This window comes from Delphinus delphis, chromosome 2, assembly GCF_949987515.2.
Source record: "Delphinus delphis chromosome 2, mDelDel1.2, whole genome shotgun sequence".
Taxonomy (NCBI): Eukaryota; Metazoa; Chordata; class Mammalia; order Artiodactyla; family Delphinidae; genus Delphinus; species Delphinus delphis.
The window spans coordinates 129,021,759-129,042,956 of record NC_082684.1 but is presented as its reverse complement, the minus strand read 5'-3'; the positions used below and the strand labels follow the sequence as shown (position 1 = coordinate 129,042,956).

The following is a 21,198-nucleotide window of genomic DNA, read 5'->3' as shown; positions in this document are numbered from 1 at the left end:
AGCTGCTATTATTGCTTGAGCATCAGCTGGGCACTGGCAGAAATGAGAAGCTGAATTAGACGTATGGTCTAGAAGGAGAGAGAGGAAAGCAGATCATCGCTAGATAACAAAGTGTGATCAGTTCTATTAGAGGTAGACAAGCAAGAGTTAAGGGTGAAAGGTTCTAGGTTCTCCAAACACCCTAGTTTCCCTTCTAGATATATTTTTCTGTGTGTAGGGAGGGTGGTAAGGGGTGGGGGCTCTGTCCCAACAATCTAAGTTCTTCCTTCCCTGTGCAGAGGTACTGTGAGGAAGGGACTCTAACTTGACTTCAGTGATGGTGATAGTGGGAGGTGCTCTAAGAACTCCCTATGCCTAGACTGATCCCTCATTCTTCTCCCAGAAGGTTCATATTGCTGGAGGAGTGGGGATGAGAGGAAGGAGAGGTATTCAAAGTTAGGAGGTATGTGAGATGTGCTGTTTGTATGGTTCATTTTCTTATTCCTTAGTGTATGGTGAAGCTTCCTTTGAAATGCAGGCTGATTTATCTGAGCCAGGGGACCGTTAGGGAGGTCGATGTCGATAGCTGGGCAGAACATTGCAGAGAAAACAGTACCCCTCTTTCCCCTGGACATGTGTGGTAGAGGCCATGGGAATCAGTGTGGGAGGAAAGAGGAGGCAGAGTCAGGATTATAGGCCCTTACTCCAGGTTCCCTGGAGCTTTGGCTGCTATGCTCCTGGGCCCCTCCAGCTGGCTGCCCTCTTCCTGGGCTGTTGACTGAGGAGATCCGTATGTCAGAGCCTTTCTGTCCAGAATATAGCAAGATTACTCCACAGCCAAGGCCAAGCCCAGCCTTCACAATGCAGGACTCCTGGTGGCTTCCCTTGACTTCTGTGTGACTTGTGAACAGCTCAGCTTGGAGGAGAAGCTAGGGTTCTGAGTCCTGCAGTACTTAGGGCAGGAAGAATCAGAGGAGCACCAAGCACTGACTGCCTTCCGGAGTCCCACATCATCCCATCTCACCCTCCAACAAGCCTGTCAGTCCAGCATTATTATCCCCATTTTACAGAGAAAGAAACTGAAACTCAGATTAAGGGCCTTGCATGTGACATTTGCCATCATCATCAAGCATTAGTGAGTTCCTGATTAGATCATAACAATTCTTTGCTCAAACCGGCTAATGAAAACCTGAAGTCGTGACAATAGCCTACGAAGTTCTGCCCATTGTCTTTCCTCTCTAACCACCTCACTTCCACCCTTCCTGCTCACTCTGCTCCAGCCACTCTGGCCTCTTTGCTATTTACTCCGTAAAATGACAGGCACATTTCCACGTTCCCACCTTAGGGCCTTTGTTTTTCCTTCACAAGAATGTAAGCTCTACAAAGGCAAGGTAATCGTCATCTCGTTCTCGGATGTATCTCCAGCCCTCAGAACAGTCCGTGGCATTTACCAGGTTCTCAATAAATGTGTGCCTGGTGAATGAATGAATAAATGAATACTGAGACCTAAGATTGCGGGCTGGAAGCCTCTGGACTGGAGGGTATTCGTTCTGAGAGCTGGAGGGTGGGAGAGGGATTCAGAGTGCAGGGAGTGGCCACAACGGGCGCACGGGTCTCCGAAAAGGCTCTCGAGAAACTACATTTCCCATGAAGGTCTGGGGGCAGAGGGGCCGAGGGTGCTGCCGGGAAAAGTATACGTGCTAGAAGCCAGGGCTGGTGCCGCGAAGATGGCCGCTCAGAGAGGTGGGCTGCTGGCTGGGGTGTCAGCGAGCGTGGGGGTGGGTCGCGTCCTCGGACCCTTCCCGACTTGATATACCAGGTAGAACCCACCCGCGGGGCTCTGCGGAAAGATGGATGGGCGCCGGGCAGAGGAGAGGGCACCTGCGATGGGAATTGAGCCGTAATTGCAGCCCTCGAAGGAGGGTCTTGAGGGGAGGGGGCTGCGCCTGGGTTACTTCGAGACCCGGTGCGGTGGAAATAGATTCCTGCCACCCTCTCCCCGTCACCTTAACGCAACTATCTGCCTCACGTCGGCAGAATATCTTTACTGCCGGTCTTAGAGATGGGAACATCGAGGCCTGCAGAAGGGTCTCAACTAACAACCTACAAACCCCTGATTTGACGTTATCCCCCAGACAGATCCCTCAGCTAGGGTGTAGTTTCCCCGCGACAGGAGGGTCAGGCCTCAGGAGTGGAGTGGAAACTGACGCTCTGTCTGTACCCCCAGTATTCCCACTTTCCTGTGTGGTGCAGCAGTATGCCTGGGGGAAGATGGGTTCCAACAGTGAAGTGGCTCGGCTGCTGGCTAGCAGTGACCCACTGGCCCAGATCTCAGAGGACAAACCATATGCAGAGGTGAGACCCGGGCTGTATTTTAGCCTACTTTACCAGCAGGTGGGACCAAGGTACTCCTCCACTCAAGGGGCCCCAGGCAAGTCATGTGAATCAGCTGGGAAGGGAAGACAGGAAAGAGAGAGGAGGCCTCCTTGGCTTTTGAGATCTCTGCGGGTTGATGAACCCACATGGTAGCACTAGAAGAAGTGAGGTTTTGTCATAATAGACTGGAATTTCCCAAGAACTGTCAGCACTTACTGACTTTTATTTTATTATATTTTATTTATTTATTTATGGCTACATTGGGTCTTCGTTGCTGCGCGGGCTTTCTCTAGTTGCAGTGAGTGGGGGCTACTCTTCGTTGTGGTGCACGGGCTTCTCATTTCGGTGGCTTCTCTTGTTGCGGAGCACGGGCTCTAGGCACGCGGACTTCAGTAGTTGTGGCACATGGGCTTCAGTAGTTGTAGCTCGCGGGCTCTAGAGCACAGGCTCAGTAGTTGTGGCGCACAGGCTTAGTTGCTCCGTGGCATGTGGCATCTTCCCAGACCAGGGATCGAACCCACATCCCCTGGATGGAGACGGATTCTTAACCACTGCACCACCAGGGAAGTCCCAGCACTTACTGAATTTTAATTCAGCCCTCCTTGACAATTTACTTTGACTAAGTTTGACTTTTTTTTTTTTTTTTTTGTGGTACGCGGGCCTCTCACTGTTGTGGCCTCTCCCGTTGCGGAGCACAGGCTCTGGACGCGCAGGCTCAGCAGCCATGGCTCACGGGCCCAGCCGCTCCCCGGCATGTGGGATCTTCCGGGACCTGGGCACGAACCCGTGTCCCCTGCATCGGCAGGCGGACTCTCAACCACTGTGCCACCAGGGAAGCCCAAGTTTGACATTTTTAATAACCTAAAATATATTTTTTTCCTGCCCATTTAGTAGAGAAAAAGCCAAAGCACAGGAAGGCTTAGCCTCTACTTCTGAGACTAGAATAAATGAATGTTAACCCCTCACAGAGCCACCCGAGAGTCAGAGCTTTTCAGTGACCTTGACAATGCAGGTTTCATTCTCCTCACTGGACAGATGGAGAAACTGATACCCAGAGACAGGAAATAACTAGCCCAAGCCTCCACAGCTGGTTGGAGGCAGAGCCTGGACTAGAGCTTGGGTCTCCTGACTCCTGGTGTTCTGGGTCTGCTGCCCTCATGTATGTCTGTGATGGTATGAGCATTTATACCCGGTCTTGGGAGTCCCATTTCAGAACTTGGCTGCCCTGTGGATAGCACAGGGTAACGGATTGGGGCAGGCCAGTGGGTGGTGCCAGCTTCTTCCTTTTTCCCTCCCAAGTTTCCTGTTTTTACAGCTGTGGATGGGGGCCCACCCCCGGGGAGATGCCAAGATCCTTGACAACAGCATCTTGCAGAAGACCCTAGGCCAGTGGATTGCTGAGAACCAGGACTGCTTGGGTTCGAAGGTCAAGGACACCTTTAATGGCAAGCTGCCCTTTCTCTTCAAAGTGCTCTCAGTCGAAACGGCCCTGTCTATCCAGGCACACCCTAACAAGGTACAGGATCAGGGTAGGGCACAGAGGTCAGGGTAGAGAAGAACTTATGTCAAGGCCCTCCCACAACATTTACTGCTGCTTTTACCCTGCCCATGCCAGGCTCCAGCCCCAAATTAAATCCAAGCCTTCAACTCCCAATTTAGCTCTGCCAAGCCAATTGCTGGTGACACATGTGGCAGCTAAGTTTAAGTGGACAGCTGACCAGCCTGTGCCAGGAGAGCTTCTCCACACTTGTTCCTGGGCTCCCCTCAGCTAACCCAGGACTATTGATATCTGCCATTTTTCCACCTGGCTCTCTCAAAGAGTTTACCTTCCAAGGCAGGGCAAGTACCCTAGTCATTGCCTCAGCTCCACTCCCATGTCTTTCTGCACAAGCCTGTGAGTCACAGCCTAAGCATTTGTGTGTCCAAACTCCTCATTTCTAGATGAGCAAAGTAAGACCCAGAGAAGAGAGGGATTTACCCAAAGTCACACAGCTTGTTAGTGTCAGAGCTTGGCTTGGTGTTTGGGTTTCCTGATTCGCAGTCCTCTTAAAGCCTGCCCCACCTCTCCCCCACAGTTGGTCCACATGCCTGCCTTGGGTTGGCTGAGCCCTGAGTTTCTGAATTATGCCTTGACTGGGCTCAGTGCCAGAGGTAGGAAGCTGACTGGGGAGTGTCGAGAGCAAGGTCTGGGTGAGACTGGTGTCTTCCTAGATGATGGCTGCACCTTAACCATTCTCCTCTTCCCTGGCCATCCCACAGGAGCTGGCAGAGAAGCTGCACCTCCAGGCTCCACAGCACTACCCCGATGCCAACCATAAGCCAGAGATGGCCATTGCCCTCACCCCCTTCCAGGGCTTATGTGGCTTCCGGCCAGTTGAGGAGATTGTGACCTTTCTGACAAGTAAGGTTGGGCAAAATGCTGAGAGCATGCATATTGGCCTAGGATGCATGGGCAGCCCAGGGCAGAGCTGGAACAGTGGCAGAGAACAGAGGCTGCATGTCACAGGAACTGAGGGGCTGGTTGGCCTCATGAATTCTTGACACTCCGAGGGCAGGCCCATGAGACCAGGCTCAGGTGTGATTGCTGAGGGTTGGTGGTGAGCAGTCGCTTTTCACTGCAAAGCTTGCATAGCATTGCCTGGCTCCTTGGTTAGGGATGAGATGGGGAGGCCTCCTCCAGCTTCCCACTTTTGCCCGTTCCATCTTTACCATTCCTGATATGGGCCCCGGCCTGACCTTCCTGCAGAGGTGCCCGAGTTCCAATTTCTAATTGGAGATAATGCAGCAACACAGCTGAAGCAGAGCCTGAGCCGTGACTCCCAGACTGTGGCCTCTGCTCTGCAGAGCTGTTTCTCCCACCTGATGAAGAGCGAGAAGAAGGTAGTGGTGGAGCAGCTCAACCTGTTGGTGAAGCGGATCTCCCAGCAAGGTAGGTGTCTCAGGCCTGGGTGCAACGCTCCGTCCTGGGCCTCTGGCACAGACACTAGGCTGTGGGGATAGGGTTCTCAACCCCTTTGTTCAAGTACAGCACCAAAACGGGCCTGACTTAGATGGCCTGTTAGTGACTTAGCATTTCTTTCGCAGTCTTTGTGGAACAAGGCCCTAGGTTGAGTCCTGCTTCTAGCTGCTCTCCATGGAGTGTTTTATACTTTGGGGCTAGAGAGCAGGAAGGAGATGAAGGGATCCTCTCTCTCCTCCAAAGGCCTGAAGTCCAGAGCTCTCAACCAGTAGATCTTTCCTTAAATACCTGCTCTGTGCCCAACCTTGTGCTAACTAAGGAGAGTTCAGGAAATGACTGTGATGGGTATGGTTGTGTCACCTTTGGGTTGGAGAGTCAATACAAGCAGTGAAAAACAAGGCAGAATGGACTCTTCTGCTGGGAGCATATATGGCACATGTGCTGAGGCCCCAGCTCCTTTTCCAGGCAAGCCCAGAGCTCTTCTGGTTCTGTTTCTCCCCATTTCCCCTACTACCTTTGACCCACAGGGAACTATTTATTTTACCCAAGCATATCCTACGTTTTGTTTTGTTTTGTTTTGTTTTTTGCTGTCTTCTCTGCTTGCATGCCTCTCCCTTTAGGGCTTCTTGCACTCACAGTAGAGCTGATTACTTCTGCTCAGAGCTCCCATAGCACCCTGTTCATACGTCAGGTATAGCCCTTAACACCTGTGTGTAGATATCATCACATGCACACCTGTTAAAACTGGAGTTTTCTCTAGGCCAGGGACCTGTCTCCTTGACCTTCGTGTGTCCCCACAGTGCTTAGCACAGAGTAGGCATTCAGCACGTGTCTGTATGAAGACTCGAAATAACCCTCCAATCCAGACCAACTGGTCTCTTCATTGTGGCACTGACACACTCTGCTTTTACTTAGAGACACCCTCCCCCTTCTCTCCACAGTCAAGGAAGCCCAGCTCACCACCCTCCCCTCCTCCCCCCAGTTCCCACTGCCACCACTCTTGATCAGGCTGAGCTCATCTCCCCTGCTCAGCCTCCAGGACACATTTTAGCCCTTGGTTGCATCCTGCCTCATGCTATCTGGGGTGACCAACCATGTCAGTTTGCCTGGGACTGAGTGATTTTCAGTGTTAAGGGAAGGGCCTGGGCTAACTGGGACAGTTGGTCACCCCACATGGAACCCTTGGGTTATCTCCTAACTAGATTTTAAACTCCTAGAGCAGAGGTTATCAACCAGGGGACACTGACAGTCTGGAGACATTTTTGGTTGTCAAACCCAGGTTTGGGGTGCCAGTGGTATCTCGTGGGTGGAGGCCAGGGATGCTACTGAACATTCTGCAATGCACAGGACAGTCCCCACAACAAAGAATTACCTGTCCCCAAATGTCAGTAATGCTGAGGTTGAGAAACACTGTCTAAAAGGACTACACTCTAGCCCTTTTAGTGCCTAGTAGAGTGGTGGGCATATGACTATATAGATAGTCAAAATGGGGAAAACGGCCATCTGTGTAGGCTGGAATATCAAGGAAGGCTGGCCCCCAAAGGGTGGGGGATGTGACGAGGAGAATATGCCCACCAGTTTCTGATTCCTTGGGTAGGATCTTCTCTAGGACTCTCCTTGGCCAGGGTGGGGCTGTGAACACCACTGAGGGTTCCTAAGTGGCCTTGGGTTGCTCTGTGACCCTCAGTGGCTGCTGGAAACAACATGGAGGACATCTATGGGGAACTCTTGCTGCAGCTGCACCAGCAGTACCCAGGTGATATCGGATGCTTTGCCATCTACTTCCTGAACCTGCTTACCCTGAAGCCGGGGGAGGCCATGTTTCTGGAGGCCAACGTGCCCCATGCCTACCTGAAAGGAGGTGAGCCGCATTTCAGCAGTGAGCCCCACTGCCATCCGCCTCAGGCCTTGTTTCACCATCTGGACAAAACAGGAGGGGGTGGTCGAGGAGACCACTTTTAAAGTCCCATCCAGCTCTGACCTCCCAAGGTTCCTGGGGTCAGCAGGGAAGTGACCAATAGGGACGATGAATGCCAGCTTCAGTTGGACAACTGCTTGGATCCTCACACCACCCCTGTGAGGTCATGATGCTCTCATGTTAAGACCTGTCAATATGTGTGGGAACCACAGTTTGAATCCAGGCTATATTGGATCAAGGGCGTTGTTCTCTTCCCTGCCTTCACATGTCTGTCCTGTCTTTGCAGAGATTTTATGTTAAAAAACACATTGCCGGGCTTCCCTGGTGGCGCAGTGGTTGAGAGTCCGCCTGCTGATGCAGGGGACACGGGTTTGTGCCCCGGTCCGGGAAGATCCCACATGCCGCGGAGCGGCTGAACCTGTGAGCCATGGCCGCTGAGCCTGCGCGTCCAGAGCCTGTGGAGAGGCCACAACAGGGAGAGGCCCGCGTACCGCAAAAAAAACAGAAAAACAAAAAACCCAAAAAAACACATTGCCACAGAACGGCGTCACATTTTGACTGTTGGCCATTTATCTACTCGTGGACAGGATTCTGTGGTAGAAGGGGAAATTATAAAATCTCTAGAGGGTTGGGGCTCCTCCAGGGGATAAACATGACTCCCCTTGACAATGGTGGGTGACGTGTCACCTGTTTTGGTATCTGTTAATCTCAGCCCATTCTCACAGAAGACGCAATTCACATATTTTTATCTAATTCTACAGAGAGCTCATGGCACTCAAGTTAGAAGGCCCTGCCCTGGAGAGCCAAATTCCAAGGCATCCTTCATTAGCTTACCACATGACAACTGTCTGTCCCCAGACTGCGTGGAGTGCATGGCATGTTCGGACAACACGGTGCGTGCTGGCCTGACGCCCAAGTTCATCGATGTGCCAACTTTGTGTGAAATGCTCAGCTATACCCCCAGCCCCAGCCAGGACAGGCTTTTTCCTCCAGCACGGAGTCAGGAAGACCCCTACCTCTCTATCTATGATCCCCCTGTGCCAGACTTCACCGTTATGAAGATGGAGGTGAGTGAGGGCTGTGGTGGGTGTTTTTTTTTTTTTTTTTTTTGTGGTGGGTGTTTTTGTGTGGCATGAAGAACACTGGCAAGGGCCACAATGTGGAGTATACCTGGGGCTGGGTTTCCTTTCTGCCAAGCTCGCGTGATGGGAGAATGGCCACAGGGCCTGTCTGTGGCTCTCTGCACCAGGGACTAGATAAGGGCCTCTGTGCTGACAAAAGCCCGAGCCGTGGGGGAGAAGGTGGCAGAGCTCTCCCTCTCCCTGTCCTTGGGGTTGTCCTGGGACCCCTGTGAGCTAACAGCAGCTCAAACCCTGCTCCCATCTTGCTGTTTCTTTCTGCCCAGGTGCCTGGCTCCGTCACTGAATATAGGGTCTTGGCGCTGGACTCTGCAAGTATCCTCCTGATGGTGCAGGGGACAGTGACAGCCAGCACCCGCACAGCCCAGGCCACAATCTCCCTGAAGCGTGGCGGGGTGCTCTTCATTGGGGCCAATGAGAGTGTCTCACTGAAGCTCACGCTGCCTAAGGACCTGCTGATGTTCCGTGCCTGCTGCCTGCTGTAGAGGCCACAGCTTTCCTGGCTCTTCTCTGCCAGTCACCCTACATCCTGGCCAGCCTCACCTCCTCAGGCCCAGCCCAAATCCCTTCCCTGTTCCGGGCTCTTTGGGTATACCCTGAAAGAGCTGGGGTAGAAGAGCTTGAAGTCAGTGACTCCTGAGCAGGCCTAGGCTGAACCGTCTTCTTCCTGGTAGGAGGGGCCCACGTGAGAACTGAGGGCTAATACTCCCCTTGTATTCTTGCCACCCTTGAGCCAGGCTCTCCCCGATGCACGAAGCTGCAGCTGTTCCAGCCTATAGCATTAGGCAGGGTGGTGAAATCTATGATTAGCTCAATATCAGTCACGGCAAGATAGGTAATTAATTTGGAAGAACAGGGTTCTGGCCCCAGGACTGCCCATTTCCTCAGTGCAGAGAAGGAGGGAAAAGGGTAGGCCTGTGGACTAATGTTGCTATGTCAAAGCAATTAAAGATCACCTGTGTTGAGGCCTGTGGGCTAAAGAGTACTCAGCCTTTGCCATTCCAGTCCCTGAAGCGGGCTGAAAGAGCCCTCCCTGGATGTTGTCCAGTTTTTGCTTTATTCCTGTTTCAGACAGCTTCCTGAGGTAGGCAGGCTAGACTCCAGAGGTCTTATAAAGGAAGGTGTGGGAGAGATAGCCTGCTGTAGCTTCAGCTGCAGAGCTTGCAGGCAAACCTTGGGCCCTCCAGCCCTGCACACAGTGGAATATGGGTCTAAAGAAAGGCATTGTCAGTGCAGAGGTTGTTCTCTCCAGTGCTTTAGTTGGCTTTAGGGCAGGGATCATCAGGCTAAGGCCAGCAGGCTGGATCTGGCCACGCTCTTTCATTTACATACCGTCCAGCTCCATTCAGGCTACAATGGCAAAGTTGAGTAGGTGCACCGAACTGTATGGCCTGCAAAGCCAAATGTACTGACTGGCCCTTCACAAAGGTTGTCAATCACTTCTCTAGAGCACATTAAGTCACTGTAGATACAGGGACTAAAGGACAGGACAATCTAATTAGTGTTGTGAAGAGAAATCAAGCTACTTTTTTCCTACAATGGCAGGAAGTATCTATGAGGGCATCTACCCTCCCTGTGCCTACCCTCTAGAGGTGGGACACACCCAGGAGGTTGCACAGCTGTGTGTTTTGCCACTGAAGTTTCTGACTAGCAGTCTTAGATGCTATCACCCCAGACTAAGCAGAGACCCAGGCTAGTAGCTCCTTCCTGTAGGTAACGGATTAATCTCACACAAAAGAATCTTTCTGGGCTGCTGCCCACACTAGACCTGTACAATGGAATTCCAGGAAACTACCTTCAAAAAAGTTCTAGCCAATCTGTTCGGCTTTTTCTGGCTTCCAGTAAATTTTCTTCAGCTGAAAAAAAAACCCTGAAAAACAAAACAAAACCTGGGAAGAAAGGGTCTGCCAAAGGGAATTCATTCTAATGAGAAGTGATATGCAAAGGCCTATTCCATCCGTGGTCTCCAATGAGCAGGCCTGAAAACTACGCCTATTGGGAACAGGAGAAAGGAGAGGCAGTCCTCAGAAGAACGGTTGGGGCTATTAGGCTATTTCTTCATTTCAGAATTCAGAAGGGGCAATGACTGTGGTCTAGGCCTTTGTTAAAAATCCTATTGCAACACAGAGACTCAGGCTCAACTAGCATGATTGTATTTATTCTTACAAACTTACAGAGCTATAGAAGCCTAAGCCAAGAGTTCTGTAGAGTAAACACCATACAGTACCACTCCCATCTGTGAGGTAAGCCTGAATACCTCCCTGTCTCCTCAGAGCGCTGTCACCTGCAACACACCCAGCACTTTTAATTAAGGCAGTCTGGTTCTAGACACCTTGGTGCCTTTATTCGTGACATTCGTGGCTTCTAGCCCCAAGCAATCGACCATTTCTACCCTTCCTTGCTGTACAATGTTTTTGCAACTTTTTCTACGAAGGTAATGCCTTCCACACAGGGTCAACCAGCTCTGAAACATTCCGGGGGAGAGGTGTGGCCAAATACACCAGTGTGGCTTTACGACAGCAACCACCGGAGGGCCTGGTTCTTGGGGTCCTGCTGCCATCCTCACCCCCAGCAGCTGTCAAACACTCAGGCTACTCTGTCCTAACCAAATGAAGCAACAGACTGGGCAAGTTCCCAAGTTGGGGTCACACCTCAATCCTGACTACCCTACCCCTTAGGCTGGGAACCCTGTCCACTTCCATTCAGTCCCATTTGGTTGTAGGTAAGGCCAAAAAAAAAAGAGAACCACTAAAAAATTAAATTCCAGAGAGAGGTCTGGTATAGCAAGAGATGCTATCTACTGGGGGTCACAGGAGATGATGCCGGCCTTTTGGTGTTTTCATACTGGGGACTGAAAGGCTGTATTGAACCCAGAGGTTTACTGTAAAGCCCAATCCTGAGTATCCACTGTGAGGCCCATGCTGTGGTCAGAGGAATCTGGATGCAACAGAATGGCTTTCCCTAGGGTGAAGGGAGGCCCTCTGCAATGGCAAGATTATTTCCTCGGGGGGGGGGGGGCGTGGGAGCTTTCCCAGGTCCCTCCTCCTCATCCTGTCTGTGAGTCTCTGTCTCTGTCAAAGCCCACATATCTGCACCAGTATACTTTTCACCCATTGCTGCTACTCAAGTGTAAAAAGTTAAATAGGGGAATTCCCTGGCGGTCCAGTGGTTAGGACTCCGCGCTTCCACTGCAGGGGCCTGGGTTTCATCCCTCCCTGGACGGGGAACCAACACTGCCACAAGCCGCAGTGCGGCGGGGGTGGGGGAAAATATAAAGTTAAACAAATGGGAAGGCACCTAACTACTCCTGCAGCTCCCTCTGCTGGTAAGCAAAAAGTGCAGGCTTCCGGGGCGAGCTCCAGAACCTTCACCCAACCTTAGCTCAAGGACTGGGTGAAGATACTAGCTAAGACCAAGGTGAAGAATGGCAACCAAGGAAAGACAAATTTTGTCTACACAGTAGAGCAGTTTTTCTCTAAGGATGGACGGACCAAGTTACTAAGCTCACCCAGACAGTTGGACCAGATGGGAATGCTGTGCTTCCAGGGATTCTGGAAGCCTTGATCAGGTTGTGCCATTAAGCAACCTGCTGAACAGTCAAACAGGAACAACTGGAAGAGGGCCTTCAAAGGGCCCTGCTTTATGTTCTCTTGAAGGTCAAATAGGTAACCCATCTTGGAGCTAGGAAGAGGAGGAGAGCATATGGAATTTCTTAAACTGGATTGGTCCCAAATAGTTAAATTCTTTTTCAGAGACTCCCAGCTGCAAGCCATAAAGTGCTGTTCTCTGCCTCCACACAACATATCCAGCACAACCTGGGCGCAGGAGCTCTCCTTTCCCCTCCATACGGCATGGTGACAAAGATGTCTGCAAGTTTTTCTCTTAGCCAACTTTGTCACTCACCATAAGAACCAGAATTCCTCTGTTCCTTCCCTTATTAAAGTGGTTTCTCCAACCATTCCAACAGCAGAGGAAAACTGCAGAATCCCACCTATCCCCTGTGGCCCAGATGGGGGCCTCTGGCCTGAGAAGCACCAGGTATGGGGTAACTGCGGTCACTGACTTTCCCAGAGGGTCAGTGTCTCCAGTGATTCGGGGGTTGACAGCAGTTCCCACTGCACTCTGTGACCAATGAAGGGCCAACAGGACTCTGCAGTCATGGTGAGCAGGGCCCATCTTAGGGGGTTATGTCTACTGGAGGGTACAGGAGGAAGCATCCCTAAGACAGCACCAGCAGCAGGAGCATGTGGAGGAAGTCATAGGCTTGGGGGGAATGAGGTCCAAGTCCTCATCATCTGGAATCTCATCCAAGTGGTACCCATCCTGGAGCAGCTGCCGGCTCACATCCTGGTTCACCTGCTAAGAGCAGGAGAGGAGAGAACTATAAGCCAGGCTACAAGGCAGAAATAACTGCTGCCCAAAAGGCAGACCCGCATTTCCTTACTATGCATGCTCCACCCTCAGGCCAAGCCCACACAACCCGGGATTACAGGAAGAAGTGCCTCACCCAGCAGGGAGGGACATCCAGGGGCCTGAGCCAGTACTATCCAGGCTGCATTGTCACTAGCTGCCAGGGCAGCTGCCCTCACTAAAGAATCCTGAGAAAGCTGATATAAATATCAGATTACAGATTATGTTTGAAAGTCAAGACCTGACCATTCCCACTGGGAACCCAGACTGGTCCCTATGAAGGCTGAAGAATATGGAACAATGATAACAGAATAATCGGGTAGAAGGGTAGAGGAATATGGGTTAGAGTTGAACGGGGTGGGGAATAGCTTATTCTGCACTGCCAGTTAGCCATGTCATCCTTTGATGCCAACAGAGCTCATTCCTTGCAAAGTGGCATCTGTCAGCCCGGCTTCACCAATTCCACTGAGCAGAAGGAAAATGAGACTGCAGAGTGTAGGACTTTCTCTGGTTCTTGGCTAATTTTTTTTTTCTTTTTTTTTTTAACAATCTTAGGTAGCCAGAGGTTCAAGGAGGATACAGTTTTCAAACTGCCTGTATTCTCTGGCAGAAACTCAGGGGGCGGCCAAGGGTTTCCAGGAGAATAAGGAAGAAATACCAGTGGTATACAGTCAGGTCCCCAGCACTTCATCTCTGTCAAAGGCAGTAAGCCGCACGTGCCAGAACTTTACGTCCCCGTGTTTCTGTCTGGGCCAGTCACTCTGGAAACTGTCCAAAAGGCCAGCCCAGGAGTATCTATCTCTGTCTCAGTTCCCATAGATGGAACAACTGAAGGAACAGAAGTCGGCCTGGAAGAAAGCAAGCTTGGTGGAGGATGGCCAGGGGAGGGACAGAAATGCTAATCTCAGATAAAAGACAATCAAAAGAAGGGAGACTAGAATTACTGTGTGATGCTGGAGGCAGGACTAGGACCACTAAGTCCAGGCTGCAGGAGACACTTCCAATTAACAAGGAAGACTTCTCTACGAGCTACCTGAATTGTGTGTGCCGGTGGGGGAAGACAGGCAGCAAGGTTTCTTGAAGGTAGTACTCACTACTCACTACCCAATTACAAGAAGCATTCAAACAAGCAGAGGATGGTAAACACTTAGCTGGGATTTATCAAGAGGATTCCTTTTCTAAGTGGTGGCCTGGATTAGAAGACTAGTGAGGTCATTTCCATCCCTAAGGGTCTATGGTCTCCTGGACTTTCAACAGCACTCCTCAGACACCTAAACTTCTGCTGGAAGAAGAGGGCAGAGTAGAAGATTGGAGAACAGACTGGAAGTCTAGCACAGTGCCATGCATACAGCAGGAACCAGACAAGCATTTGGCAGCGGCAGTGACACTGCCTGCAGCCTGGCCCCACCACAGAAAGGTGCTCTGGACTTGCCTCTGCAGAGGAATACCCGGAGGAGTATCTGGATTCCAGCTCCCCATCACTAGGAGAAAAGGAAGACAGTCAGTTCGGGGAGATGCCCGTGGAGCACAGCTACAAATGGCAAGGTGCACAGCATGCAAAAGAGTCTGGAGGACTTGTGAAGCAAAGACCACACACCATAGAACTCAAACCCATAATCTGCCATGAGTATAAATGGCTCCTTCCATTGGCTCCAGCAGGGACAGGGTCACTGTCACTAACAGTGCAGACATAATAGGGCAGGATGATTCCCCCAGACAAGGTTGGTGCTTCAAATCCAAGAGCAGCAAGATCACCTATGAGTCCTCTAAGCAAGCCATCCTGGGAAGAGATAGTGCTCTGAAGCAGCAGCCCTGGAACATGCACAAAAGGTCTTGGAAGAGACAGGGAATAAGCGAAGCAAGTGATCTGAAATTTTATCCAAGTTACTCCCCAAGGGGTATTTTCAAGGAGGGCACTCACCTGTCAGAGTCGAGGGACACCAGGTTTTCATCTGGACTCTGACTAAGAGCAGTATAGCCCTTGTTAAACTTCACTGACCTGAGGGGAGATGGGGGGACAGACCAAGCATAGATGAAACGCCAGCATTTCACAGGGAAAGCCAGAGTCCTCGCCCTTATGGAAAAAAAAAACCCTGCACTACTCCTAACTTGCCTTCTGTCTGGACAGCGACCACTGCCTGCCATGTATCTGGGCACAGCTCCTCAGAATGTGCACTTCCCCACACCACTCCCCCTGCTGCTCCTGAGCAAAAGCACACCTCTTTCATGAATCAGGAAAAGCCCCATCTCCCCACCTTATTTAACCAGAGAACAGAAAATCCAAAGTCCTTAGACAAATTCCTTCACCTGCTTTAGCTCTTCTTTGTGAAAGAGGCCCTGGATAAGGTCCCATCCAGCCCTCAGAGTTTACCGTCTGTTAAGAAGAAAATACAGCCCTGGCTGTTTCCACACTGCTCTCCATCCTCACTTCTGGGGATCCCAGCCACTATGCTCCCCCCTAATTTAGACAGTGAATGATCCTAGGCACTGACGAAAACTCTTATTCCAAAGCTCCTTCCCTGACGTCATCACATCCTGGAAGGGAAAGACAAGGTCGTTCCTCTTCCCGTTTTAAAACAGTGAACCGGACAGGTTGGCCTTAGGGGCATCACTAGCTGGGCCTTAAGCGTGGGTACTCTGTCTCCCAGACTACACTAAGGCCTTCTCTGGAAACGCTTGCACAGAGGAGGTGGCGCCTGCTGAGACCTTTTCCCTGAAGAGTCGGGGCGGTTCGGCGCGGCCCCCAGCATGCCTTTTCTCCGCAGAACTGCCTTAGCCAGGTCCCGGTGCTTCTCTGGAAGTCAAAGGGACCGGGTCAGCGGAGTGTTCCCCACTCCGCCGTGCCTCCCAAACGCCAGGAGCCCGCTCTCCGAACAGACTTCCGGGTGCGGGAGCGGGCTGTAGGAGCCCCTCCGGGGTCGACCCAGCGGCGCTCCGGAGCCCGCCCGGGACGCGGCAGCCCGCCCAAGCAGAGACCCCTCAGCGGGCCGCACTCACGCAGCTTGGCCTGACTGGAAGGCGCGCGCGCCACCATGTACGGCCCCCGCTTCTCCACAGCCGCCGGGGTCCGCTTCCCCAGCCAGGGGACTCCAATGCCGCTTCGCTCGGTGGGCGGCCCTGCAGCTCCGGTCCCGCTGGGCCGGGGTGCCGGGAGAGACGCCCTCGCCGCAGGCTCGCTGGGCTCCGCGGTCGCCATCGCCTGGCCCCGCCCCGCCGAGCCCCGCCTCCTGACTAACGAGCTGTCAGCCGGGAGAGAGGCGGTCCCTCCTCAAGCAAGATGGCGACGCGCAGGTGTGGGCCGTAAGCGCCCGAGCTTTCTGGTCGCGCCTGCTGCAGGGTTGGCTCAACTGTTCCGCCCTTCCGGGGGCTGAATTGTTTCAGTCCCTCCTTTCTAGCACCCTGCGGTGCTCGTAATCGGCCTGACCCTGGGGATGTCAAGCCGAGTTATGTCTCTAGTCGAAATTAAATATCGATATTTCCGGGGGGCTGCGGGTGCGCGCCCTCAGACTCAGAGCCCGTTAGGCCCTGGCGCGCACGCGCTCCCCGCAGTGTTTCCGCACAGGTCCTCTCGCCACAGGTGGAGCTCCCCAAGGGCGGACCGGGGAGAGGCTGGATTGAACCGAAAAGAGCGGTATGACAAAGGGAGGTATTAACTCCCGTCTCTACAAAAGGAAACAGGCTAGAGAGAAAGGTTCAAGGACCTTGTGGAGGTCACACAAACTAGAGGCAGTGCCTTGGGAACGCCAAACCTTCGTTATTTCCAACACCACGCTGTGCCCGAGACCTTGGATGAGACCTGACCTTCTCTAGGACTCAGTTTCCACATTTTAAAATGAAACCAACGTCACTACCTGTCTTACAGTGATAAACAAGGACAAAATAGTACTTGGAAAGAAGAGCAAAAGTGCGCTGTGTTTGGGACTTCCCTAGTGGTGCAGTGGTTAAGACTCCACGCTCCCAATGCAAGGGACCCGGGTTCCATCCCTGGTCAGGGAACTAGATCCCCCATGCATGCCAGGCAACTAAAGATCCCACGGGCAGCAACGACGATCCGGCGCAGCCAAATAAATAATAACTAAATATTAAGGAAGAAAGTGTGCTGTGTTTGTGTGCGTCGGGGCATGGAGCTGTCATGGCTCTTGATGTTTCTGGACCCCAAGGGATGTGCTTGTGGCTGGCTGGAAAGTAGCTCCAGATCCTTGTAGTAATTGCCAAATCTCACAAGGCTGTCCCAAGGTGAATTTATTAGCTTCCACAGGGTAGGTCAACAGTGTGCAACTTATGAACCCCCAGGGCCACCCAGAGAGTTGAGCAGGAGTATGCCGCAGACAGGATAAGAGGAAAGGACTAAATTTTTTGAAAAATCAGAAGCGCAAAGGAATGCTAACTATTTGGGTAGATTCCACCGCTGTTTTTGACCTCCAGACAGCAATTTCATGTGGCTCAACTTAATATTTAATCCTCCTGACCTCCCAATGAAGCACTGTTACTCCCACTAAGCAAATGAGGCTTAGATTTGGTCAAATTCACCAGTTAAGTGGTAAACCTGGAATTTGTTATTTATTATGTTTTTATTTTTTTATACAGCAGGTTCTTATTATCCATTTTATACATATTAGTGTATATGTCAATCCCAATCTCCCAATTCATCACATCTGCATCTATTGAGATGATCATACAGTTTTCATCCTTTTATTTTGTTAATGTGATGTTCATTAAGTCCCCTACATACAACCAAGTTCTGTTCCGAGAACGCGTTTGTAAGTCCAATTTGTTCATAAGTCTAACAAAGTTAGCCTAGGTAGCCAACTAACACAATTGGCTATATAGTACTGTACTGTAATAGGTTTATAGTATTTTTCACGCAAATAATACATAAAAAACAAACACAAATATAAAGAAGACATTTTAAATCTTACAAGTACCTTGAAAAGTATGCTGGACACGTGAACTAACTCAAGTGATTGGACATACGAACACACGTTCGCACCTTTGAAAGTTCACAACTTGAAGGTTCATATGTAGGGGACTTACTGTATCATGTTGATTGATTTGTGGATATTGAACCATCCTTGCATTCCTGGAATAAATTCCACTTGATAATGTTGTATGATACTTTAAATATATTGTTGAATTCTGTTTCCTACTATTTTGTTGAGGATCTTTGCATCTGTGTTCATCAGGGGTGAATTTTTTATCCTGCTACTTCTTTCCGAGGTTCTCTTTTCCCATCTCACCAGGTTTCAGATTTTACCTTTTGACTTTTCCTATTACTGGTAGAGCACAGATAACTGACAAATGGAGCCTATGAATCTGTGGGTCTTTCTGCGTTTCCAGGTCACCAGCCCCACTTTAATCCCCACATTAATTCATGTCATCTCCCTCTAGGGAAGAGATATTTCCCGATCCTCATATGGTACTGTCATACCTACTTCACATATATATAAGGAAAGTGACAGTCACAGGGATTGATTTGCCGAAGGCCACAGAGTTGTATAGGTAAGAGTTGAATCCTTATCTGCCTCAAAGGCCTGACCTCTTTTTATACCAGTCAGGTGTATGTCTTTAATGTTATGGACTGAATTGTGCCCCCACCCACCCAAATTCATATGTTGAAGCCCTAATCCCCAATGTGCCTTTATTCAGAGCTAAAGCCTTTAAGGGGGTGATTAAGGTTAAATGAGGTCATAAGGGTGGAGCTGTAATCCAATAGGATTGGTGTCCTTTTAAGAAAAGAGACACCAGGGAATTCCCTGGCAGTCCAGTGGTTAGGACTCTGCACTTCCACTGAAGGGGACACGGTTCAATCCCTGGTCGGGGAACTACGATCCTGCATGCCATGCAGTGTGGCCAAAAAAAAAAAAAAAAGAGACACCAAAGATGTGTGCACACAGAGAAAAAGGCCTTGTGAGGACACAGAGAAGGCAGCTCTCTGCAAGCAAGGCAGACAGTCTTATCAGAAACCAACCCTGCTGGCACCTTGATCTTGGACTTCCAGCCTCCAGAATTGTGAGAAATAAATTTTTTTGTGTGTTTTTATTTCTTTTTTTTGGCCGCACAGCTTGCGGGATCTCAGTTTCCCAACCAGGGATGGAACCTGGGCCACGGCAGTGAAAGTGCCAAATCCTAACCACTAGACCATCAGGGAACTCCTAAATTTCTGTTCTTTAAGCCTGTGGTATTGTTATGGCAGCCCTAGTACACTAATATAAATGACATTCTCCAAATTTTCAGAATTTACTTCCAGAGCTTAATACTTGCTCTAACATGATACTTTTAGAATTAAAATGCTGGGCAGAAAGCTAATCATAAATAAAAGCATGACCACAGCTGTGGTGAGCCAAGGCTACTACAGAATCACATCACTTTTTTTTTTAACATCTTTATTGGAGTATAATTGCTTTACAATGGTGTGTTAGTTTCTGCTGTATAACAAAGTGAATCAGCTATACACATACATATATCCCCATTATCTCCTCCCTCTTGCATCTCCCTCCCACCCTCCCTACCCCACCCCTCTAGGTGGTCACAAAGCACCAAGCTGATCTCCCTGTGCTATGTGGCTGCTTCCCACTAGCTCTCTATTTTACATTTGTTGGTATAGATAAGTCCATGCCACTCTCTCATTTCGTCCCAGCTTACCCTCCTCCCTCCCACTTTTCTTTGTTTTGAACAAACCTCCCCAACGTAGGAAAATTATGCAGAATTGGGCCAAATGAACTTGCCTTTGCAAAACATGGAAGATGGACTCCATGTGCTGCTAAGGACAAGCGCCCTGGCATCTGTACAAACAGGAGAAACTGCATCGGCAGCTAGCAAAGCTTAGGAAAGAATGGCTAGGCTTAAACCATTTTCCTAAGCACCATGATTATAAAAATGATTATAATGAATAAGACCTAATCTTATTAATCTTTCATTCTCATTATAAGCCTGCAAAGTAGCTCCCATTTTCAGATCATAAAACAGAAGCACAGGAAGGTTGGCTAACTTATCCATAGTCATATAACTGCTATATAGAATGGGATTTGAACATAGGTCTAAATACAAACCATTTTCTCACCCTATTTCTACATTGTGTTGCCTTCTGTTGGTTGATGGGTAAATGTAAAAAAAAAAAAAAAAAAATGATGGACATACTCACATCATGTCCCTCTTGAGGCGATATAATTGGAATTTCACATCATCTGTGTAGTACTGTAGTACCCCCTTACCCATGCAGGATACATTCCAGGACCCCCAGTGGATGCCTGAAACTGGGGATAGTACAGAACGAACCCTGTAAAGACTGTTTTTTCCTATACATACCTATGATAAAGTTTAATTTATAAATTAGGCACAGTAAGAGATTAACAATAACTAATAAAAATGTAGTGTAATAAAAGTTATGTGAATGTGGTCTCTCTCTCTCCCTCAGAATATCTTATTGTACGAATTTAATGTCTTTCCATCTTAACTAAGCGCTTATCTCACTGTGGCTATAACTTTTGCAGTTCAAGGTTCAACAGCAAAACTAGCACAAATATTTTTCCTTCTTCACGATAAAACAGACTGGAGTTGTTCTTAGACCTTAGCACCCTCAGCATAGGACTTTTTTTTCTTTCCTTATTAAGTCAAGAACTTTCACCTTTTCACTTAAAGGAAGCACTTTCCAGGTTCTCTTTAGCATATGCAAATTGCCAGCATTACTACTCTTGCACTTTGGGGATATTATTAAGTAAAGTTATTTGAACACAAGCACTGTGATATCATGATAGTCAACCTGATAACTAAGACAGCTACTAAGTGACTAATGGGATGGATGGGATGGAGAGGGAAAGCGAAAGATTTCATTATGCTACTCAGAACGGTGCTCAATTTAAAACATGTTTATTTCTGGAATTTTCCATTTAATATTTTTGTACCTCAGTTTACTATGGGTAACAAATTGCAGAAAGCAAAACTGCAGATAAGGGAAGGGACTACTACATCCTTGCCAGAAACATTTAACTGGATTTTAATATGAGGAAACAATCAGGAAGATGCAGATGTAGGACATTCTACACCACTGGCCTGGCCTCTTCAGAAAAATCAATTGTATATATTTTACGCCAAACTTCTTGAAGCATGTTAATGGTACTGTGGTTATTTAGGAGGAAAAGGCCTCTCTCTTAAACGTTGCTTAAGTATTTAGGGGTAGGGGCTTCCCTGGTGGCACAATGGTTAAGAATCCGCCTGCCAATGCAGGGGACACGGGTTTGAGCCCTGGTCCGGGAAGATCCCACGTGCTGTGGAGCAACTAAGTTCGTGTGCCACAACTACTGAGCCTGTGCTCTAGGGCCCATGAGCCACAACTACTGAGCCCACGTGCCACAACTACTGAAGCCCACATGCCTAGAGCCCGTGCTCTGCAACAAGAGAAGCCACCACAATGAGAAGCC

General features: G+C 49.7%; 2 protein-coding genes across 10 annotated transcripts; one reads left to right on the top strand and one right to left on the bottom strand.

Annotated features, from left to right (window-relative positions):
• Nucleotides 1–1,666: 1,666 nt before the first annotated feature.
• On the top strand, nt 1,667–10,490 carry MPI (mannose phosphate isomerase). 8 transcript variants are annotated; one of them, XM_060005594.1, is made up of 8 exons: nt 1,667–1,722; nt 2,207–2,334; nt 3,671–3,871; nt 4,615–4,756; nt 5,102–5,284; nt 7,002–7,175; nt 8,091–8,299; nt 8,638–10,474. In XM_060005594.1, the coding sequence occupies exons 1-8, from the start codon at nt 1,707–1,709 to the stop codon at nt 8,854–8,856; spliced, it is 1,272 nt and encodes a 423-aa protein (XP_059861577.1). In that variant the 5' UTR covers nt 1,667–1,706; the 3' UTR covers nt 8,857–10,474. The 8 variants fall into 8 exon arrangements, with proteins under 8 accessions (XP_059861577.1, XP_059861584.1, XP_059861581.1 ...); XM_060005596.1 differs by having other exon boundaries at nt 1,707–1,798; XM_060005595.1 differs by having other exon boundaries at nt 1,707–1,798; nt 3,655–3,871.
• A 23-nt stretch (nt 10,491–10,513) lies between these two features.
• Nucleotides 10,514–15,977, bottom strand: FAM219B (family with sequence similarity 219 member B). Of its 2 annotated transcripts, none has more exons than XM_060005602.1 (5): nt 15,779–15,977; nt 15,488–15,575; nt 14,703–14,780; nt 14,214–14,262; nt 10,514–12,730 (listed from the first exon to the last, which is right to left on the bottom strand). In XM_060005602.1, exons 1-5 carry the CDS (start codon nt 15,975–15,977, stop codon nt 12,563–12,565), a joined length of 582 nt encoding a protein of 193 aa, XP_059861585.1. In that variant the 3' UTR covers nt 10,514–12,562. The 2 variants fall into 2 exon arrangements, with proteins under 2 accessions (XP_059861585.1, XP_059861586.1); XM_060005603.1 differs by having other exon boundaries at nt 10,514–12,727.
• Nucleotides 15,978–21,198: the final 5,221 nt, after the last annotated feature.

What these genes read in the sequence shown, in the direction of transcription:
- FAM219B (XM_060005602.1), bottom strand. Translation starts at nt 15,977, where the DNA reads ATGGCGACCGCGGAGCCCAGCGAGCCTGCGGCGAGGGCGTCTCTCCCG. An exon ending in GTGTCCCTCGACTCTGACAG is followed by an intron (nt 14,263 to 14,702) that starts GTGAGTGCCCTC and finishes CTTTTCTCCTAG; the next exon opens with TGATGGGGAGCTGGAATCCA. An exon ending in CCGGGTATTCCTCTGCAGAG is followed by an intron (nt 12,731 to 14,213) that starts GCAAGTCCAGAG and finishes TCCTGCTCTTAG; the next exon opens with CAGGTGAACCAGGATGTGAG.
- MPI (XM_060005593.1), top strand. Translation starts at nt 1,834, where the DNA reads ATGGGCGCCGGGCAGAGGAGAGGGCACCTGCGATGGGAATTGAGCCGT. An exon ending in GAAGCGGATCTCCCAGCAAG is followed by an intron (nt 5,285 to 7,001) that starts GTAGGTGTCTCA and finishes TGTGACCCTCAG; the next exon opens with TGGCTGCTGGAAACAACATG. An exon ending in TCACCGTTATGAAGATGGAG is followed by an intron (nt 8,300 to 8,637) that starts GTGAGTGAGGGC and finishes CTTTCTGCCCAG; the next exon opens with GTGCCTGGCTCCGTCACTGA.